The sequence below is a fragment of the Egretta garzetta genome, unplaced genomic scaffold (assembly GCF_000687185.1).
Source record: "Egretta garzetta isolate BGI_Z169 unplaced genomic scaffold, ASM68718v1 scaffold54, whole genome shotgun sequence".
Classification (NCBI taxonomy): Eukaryota; Metazoa; Chordata; class Aves; order Pelecaniformes; family Ardeidae; genus Egretta; species Egretta garzetta.
In genome coordinates, this window is record NW_009259313.1 from 1,652,339 (window position 1) to 1,659,462 (window position 7,124).

General features: G+C 36.0%; 1 protein-coding gene across 5 annotated transcripts in view; it reads left to right on the top strand.

Annotated features, from left to right (window-relative positions):
• Positions 1 to 7,124, top strand: part of STRN (striatin) — a 72,872-nt gene that overhangs the window by 18,855 nt on the left and 46,893 nt on the right. For all 5 annotated transcript variants that reach the window (XM_035892001.1, XM_035892002.1, XM_009636443.2 and 2 more), the window contains exons 3-4: positions 2,440 to 2,513; positions 5,651 to 5,729. In XM_035892001.1, the coding sequence (XP_035747894.1) occupies positions 2,440 to 2,513; positions 5,651 to 5,729 (153 nt within the window). The remainder of the gene's footprint in view (positions 1 to 2,439; positions 2,514 to 5,650; positions 5,730 to 7,124) is intronic.

The following is a 7,124-nucleotide window of genomic DNA, read 5'->3' on the forward strand; positions in this document are numbered from 1 at the left end:
GAGATTTTAAAAATGAGCATACACAGATGTAACAGATTGGAATAGATATACTGAAAAGTTTAAAAAAATGCAGCTGACTTCTTGAAAAATGGATTTGGGAGAACAGGTGAGAGATCTGAGGAACAGAAAAGGTGTAAGGAGTGATCCTATCAGGATCATTATGCAGGAGTTAACCTAGCAAACATTTTACTTTGGTTCTTAGGGTGAACATGATTAACAAACCTTTGATAAGAAAATCAGTGAATGCATAAAGGGTAATGGAACTTTGTATAAGACCCATGAGCTAAAAACAAATGCGTCATACCACAAAACTAACTGTTCTCTGAAATTATTTGCAGGAATTGAGTAGAGTACAGTATAGGTCACTAATCCAGATTAAAGTGAAGTATTAATATTGTGCTCGCTTCTGATAAGCCAAATCAAAATGGATTAGACATTAGGGTCACTTGAGTTACTGACTGCATAAAAACTTGAAGTTTTTGACAGTGTAGTGTTTAAAGTTGGTGAGATATGTTAGCGATAGAGTAGAGCATCTCTTAGTTCTTGATTAGTCATTACTTTTTATTGGTGATGGGGGGCAAGGGGGGAAAGTATACATAGCATTGGTATTTAACAATAATGAAGTGTGATTGTTTTACCAGGGTAATATCTCTCTGCTGGTGAGATGTAGGAAACAGCTAGTTGGGAAAGGAAAGATAAGCATTTTGATTGAGCATTCAGATTTAATTTTGTTCTGTTCTTGGTTATTCTTTTCCGTACTGACCAAAATGTTCTTCCTTCACTTACTATGTTTCAGGTGTCTACTTTCCCCTTTCCTTGCTGGTTCCTGCTCATCTGAGTTAGAGCTTAGTGCTCTAGCTCTTGGGGAGGAAATCAGTTGCTTCATCTGTCTTTGTTGCTATGCCTAAGAGGCGTTTCTTCACTCTGTGCTTATTACCTTTCTTCTCCAGAATTAAATGTTTATTATAATTAACATGCAGCTGGATTAGGAAACTAGTACTGTTGATACTGAAGCATAAGAATTACCAAGCATTGCTTCCCTCAGCAGCATTTTGTTAGAAGTAATGAGTTTTCATGATGAAATAGGAAAAAGCAAAAGAAAACAGTAATGTAATGAAGATGTTTGAGAAGTAATGAAGAGGTGGAGGTAACTTGAAAACATTGTCCACAGTTGTTCTTGATACAGTCATTTGAGCTTAGTGAGACTTGCCTCATACAATTTTCAAGTGTCATATCCATTAATTTTTTTAAAAACAAATTTTAGGTGGAAGAGTTCCCATTTGAGGAGTGGAGCTAATGAAGCCCATTTTCATGTTGGTGTATGTGAGGGTAGTTTTTTTTTTTCTTTTTGCCTTTTGTAGCATGTATCTTACCACCTTACACCTAGCTCTGTATGTTTGCATTGGAGCTGCGTGTGTGTGTGCTAGTTGGTCGTCCCAGCTAAGGCTGCGTGACCAGCATTGCCGGAATTCTTCCCTGCCTTTTATTCTGAGTAGGAACTAGTATGAGTGCCGCTTTTCTACCCAGTTATGAAGGCCTACAAAAGTTTATAGGGAATCAGGGTCTTTTGAGTTGTCTAAATTCTAATGTTTGGCAGAAAACAATCACAGAGACAAAAGTTAGAGCGAGTGCAAGAGAAGGGGGAACAGATGGCAAAACTGGCCAGGGCTCTCTTTGCCTCAGTTTCTCTGTTGCTGTGTTATAGCACTATTCTAATGAATCTTTAATAACTTACATGTGCATTTGTAATTCTGTACTACTGTGGCATTATTTTGTGTGTTGAAAAGTCTATAGACCCTGACTCTGTAGAAGGAAGCTTTTCAAATTAAAAAGCATTTCCCTTTTTCCTCTAGCTACTCTTATTGTATAGCACGCTTTGTGGGGTTTATTGCAACAGGCCTTCTGTAGGCTGAATATTTTTGGAAGAGAAATCTCCATTTTTGAACTTGGTCAAGTGACAGATGTAGCAGCTTTGAGAGAAACTGGTGGAGACGGGCTGCTGTCAGTGCTAAACCTCATTTAGAATAGTTCTAATCAAGGGCCTGCTGCTGTTGGAAAGCATAGCATTTCAAGGAATAAAAATCAGATTTGCTTATTTGAGGTGACTATGAAATACGGAGTAGATGGCACTGAACGGATGTGAGTAGTAGAATTGTTTCATAGTGATGGCAAAAAAAAAAAAAGGGCGGGTGGGGAGGGAAGCAGAGGGTAGCCCATGTCCACAGGGAAGGAACCTTTTCTGTAGCAAGAACATTTTTCTAAAATCTGCAGTCTGCTGATCCCTGGGTTTTGTCAGTATTCAGTTTGCAATTATGTATCAAACTTGGAAAAAATAATTAAGCAAAATAGAAGAAAGGAGAGGCTTTTCAAGTGAAGACAGGTGACATTTATGTGTATAGAGATACCCTTTAAATGTGCTAATAGTTTCTTTTCTTTCAGGGCTAAGTATCACAAATTAAAATATGGCACAGAATTGAATCAGGGAGATATGAAGCCACCAAACTATGATTCTGGTAAGAATTCATTAAGAATTAGTTCATTACTGGCATAAAAGCTTAACTGTGGTTTGTGCAAATGCTGAAATGATAGTGTTGATAAAATAAGCCACTTAATGGATGCAGTGGGAATAGAGATACAATATTAATACATTATTATTAAATTATTAATAAAGACTGTATTTTACTCTTGTAAAATTAAAAATATGTGCTAATACTCTGAAAGAGTTTATTAATAAATCAAATGAGTTTAAATTTAAAAAAAACCAAACCAACAAACTGCTCCAGGAGAGAATACTTTTTCTATTCCTTAGTAATGCGTATGGATGTTTTGGAACAGGGAGATACTAGATTTATAGCTATAGAATCCTTTTATCTTTGAATAATTCTTTGGAATAAAAAGTTAATGCAAAGGACACGAAAGATACAGTACAAATTTTTTTGTTCAATTGCCTCAGTGGTATTCCATGAGAAAAATAATGAAAATGCATATTAGACATAAGTGAAAGTTTGAGAGTGGGGAATTTATTTACAAAAGCCCAATGATCATTGGAAATGTGTGCAACTAAATTCAGTGCTATGCTGTGAGGACAGTTTTTCACCTTGGTCTATGGAAAGCTGATTGATTGGTTTTTCTAGGGGTTGCGTCTCCTGGTTCACATAAATATTTGTAAGCATTGAACTTGAGGAATTAAGAACTTAAATTACTTCCTTTCATTCCCCTTTCTATCTCCCTATCCTTTCCTCAGGAGAAAAAAGGATTACAGAGATCTGGTTATAGGTGAAGCCCTTGAAAGGAGAAGTAATAGGTGATGATTTTGGTACCTCAGTCTCCTAATACAACTTCTCCTAATACAGCAACAAAACTAGAACCACCTGTACATAAAGGAACAATATAGAAAGTCTGCAGACCTGAGCTCTGTCACTTGCTATGTGGAAGGGATGGTCTGGTTCAATCTCATGGTTAATTCTTATTGGATTTAGAAGGTCATTAAAAACAAACAAGCAAACAAACAAAAAAAATCCAACCCCACACCAACCGATGAAACTTTACATCAGGCTTTTCTTGTCCAAAATATAGCGAATTTTTGAGAAATTTTATTTCACATTATTATCAAGGTTATTTCCTTAACTGAAGAAGTAGTTTAATTTGGTGTTACTAAGTGGAAGACCCCAACCTGTATCTGGACCACTGAAAAACTTTGTCCTGATCATACCAAGATCCTAGACATGTTTGGTTTTTGTAATTTCTGAGGATGCAGCTATAGCATGTTCCAGTTTCCAGCTGAACAATGTAGTGCAAGGCCTGGCTTGCCCAGCAGAGCCATAGCCAGTACATTACTTCTGCAAAGTGAACATTTGTGGAATTAAGTTTGTTAAAATTCCATTATCTTGATTTATCCTACTGCATTCTATACATGTAGCTGTCAGAAATGTACACTTTTGTTCTATATGAAATCTGGACTGATTAAAGATACACACTTAAAATAGAAGCTTTGTTATCATGCTTCTTTGGAGTTGTCTTTCATAGATACTTAATTGTATGTCCATGTCTTTCCCCCCACTGCCCCTGTTTTTCCAGCCTAGTCAGGAAAAAACATGGAAGTGTTTCTACTAGTTCTTCAAACTGGGTCCTTGTTGTTTGTTTTCTTTATGATCTCTTGAGGATTCAGGGGGTTTTTTTACTGCTTGTGATATCTTCTGCTATTATTTGTTCATAATGCAAGTCTCTTCGTTCTCATCTATAAATCAATGTTCCCGTTTAGCGGTCATCAGTTTTGAGGACACTGAGCAAAAGAGAATTCTTGCCTGTAGATATACTTAATAGTGCCTTTGGAAGAAGGGGTTTTGCTTTCAAAAGGAATTTACAGGCAGATTTATCTCAGTCATGTTTTAATTCTTGTAGACTGAGCTTTGGTAGTTGTGCTTTGGGTCCAGCTGTGTTCAGTTGTCATCAGAAAATCATTATGCAATTGGTTATTTGCTATGGTTGCTATTAAATGGATTTGTGGATTTGAGATGGATAAAAGTCATATGGCACTCCTTGCATATGAATTCTGATTAGTCTTTGATAGCTTCTTTGGGTGGGTAGTGGTTCTTTTGTGTGTGGTGTTAATTCAGTTGTTTAAAGGTAAATGGTCTCCCCATAAAGACAGTAGCTTTCCCACATCACATATCAAGTTACTCATAGGATTATACCACAGGTTTTTCTGGTTCTTAGTTTTTGTTTACAGAAGCAGATTGTTCATCCTTCAGTGTTTGGACCACAAGGGTTTCAAGTTTTGTAGAGGCTTTCATAGATAATAAACCAAGATCTTTTATCTTGGGAAGCATATGCTTATGTATCTCCTGGAGGAGAGAAAAAGAGAAAAAGCCCCACCGTGATGTAGTATGAAGCTATATATGGAATAAATGTGTAGCTGTTGGTTGCCAGCATTCAGACAGGTTTCTCACCAGATCAGCTGCAATTTTTTTTTTGGTGGATTTTCCTGGGGTAGTATTGTTTGGGTACAAATTTATGATAGTGGAAAATTTGGTGAAAATTTTTCAACAGCTGTTCAGGTTAAAAATTAAACAAACCACCCTTGTTGTATTTTTTTTTTTTTCCCTAATACAAACGTGGATGAACTTAAAGTTGATGTGAGTAGATCTGTTGGTTTTATGTTGAATGGTCAAATATTAAGGGAATTGATTGGACAGTAAGCTGTAAATAGATATGTTGTAGTTGCGCTTGGTATTGTTAGCAGGTAAAGATGTCTGTATTCAAACTTAAATTATGAGCAGCAATTATATTGGAAGGTTAATGCAAAAATGGGACTTCAGATTGTCTATGTGATTATGTGCCCTTAAAGAAAAAAGACGAAGATGGGGCTTTTGGATGTGAGACAGAAGGGAAGGCGCTGATGACTAGTGGAACTTGCTCTCGTCCAGTAGGGTGTACCTGGCAGTCTTTATGTCTATGTAGTACTACAATTATGTGCTATGTGCATTTTTTCTCTCTTGATTGATGATTGGCGCTTTGAATCTTTTATTTTGTTATTAAACCATTCCTAATAATTTTAAGACAAATCACATTTGTCTTTTCAAGTGGATGGGCAGCTTTTTAAAATGTAGGACGAGGAAAAAAATATTCATAATTAAATAATCTTTTCCAGATGAAGGGAATGAGACAGAGATTCAGCCACAACAGAACAGTCAGCTAATATGGAAACAAGGACGACAGCTGCTAAGACAGTAAGTGTTGAAAAAAGGACTCGAATAATGAATGCAAGGGAAAGAACCTGGTAATGAAATGTAGTGATGATGGTGGTATTTGATTTTTTTCTGTTAGATTTTCTTTCAAGAAAAGTTAGTTGTGTGATGAAGTTCATTCAGCTTCTGCCCTACTTTTCCTAGTTTTTTGAAAAATTTTAATATTTTGGAACTTCAGATGAGAAGTTTTATCAAATCACAAACACCTAATTTCCTTTGCTTTTCTTTCACTGAATACAATAAAACAATCTGCTTGGGAAAACAGTGGGTCATGACACCTTGAAGTTCTTTTGGCAATTAAAAAACAACACACAAGAGTAATTCTGTTAAGAGCTATGTAAAATAAAAGTAACTGGTGTTGGAGAGGGATAACTTCTTTTTTGGCCTGCCAAAGGTGCAGAAAAGACTAATATCCAGAAGGTTAGACTAGAGGTTTTCTAATTCTCAGTTCATCTCAATGAAGCAAATGTCTGATAATCTAAACTAGTTTTTTTATTGTGGTCATAATGAGTTAATTAATTTCCAAGGTATTTGGTCACATTTTTGTGGGGGTTTTTTGCCTTGTTAAAACCCTTGGTTTAAATTGAAGAGGTCTCTTAAAGACCTCTCATCAGAGTGTCTCTACCTGTTTTGTCATGCATTTGCCTCATCCCCTGTGCTCTGATAGTTAGATTCTAAGGTCTTAAGGTCTTCTAATCAGCTAGCAAAACTTTTGCTTTCTGATTTTTTTTTTTTTTTTTTTTTTTTTTTGTGTGTGTGTGTGTTTCAGAGGATTAAATGAGAGGGGAGGGAGATAGTAAGGACAGTCTGGAGCTTATATTAGAGGACCTTTTTCCAAGGAATTACACAAAACTAAAATTTTTCTGTTGGACAGCTTGTACATGCTTTTATTTTGCAAGAGCTCAACTCTTTACATGTGTAGAATAAATGTAAATAAAGTGGTCTTGATTTGGATCAGTGATTTTGAAGACAAGTCATTCCTTCTCAGTGCAATTTATAAGTGACACAGTGCTGAGTGCAGAACATGTGTTACTGATGGGCTGTGTTTCGCATAGGTGACTTGTTTGATTTTTATATAGCCAACAATCAGTATTTCTCTCCTAATGTGGTTATGGGGAGGATGTTGTTAAATAATTGGAGGAGAATGTTCTTGCAGGAAAAGTACATGTCCTTGATTTGTAGCAGCTGTTATTGTAAAATAACATTTCCTCTAGAATATTGACCATTTAATCAGTCCACTGTTCCTGACTAGAGGAAAGGACAGAGACCAATTTTTACTTTTTTTTTTTTTTTTTTTTTATCGTTATATCCTCCCTGTTTTCCCCAAAGGCAATACGGCATATTGATGAAAGAGCCAACTTCAGACCTTGAGAATTT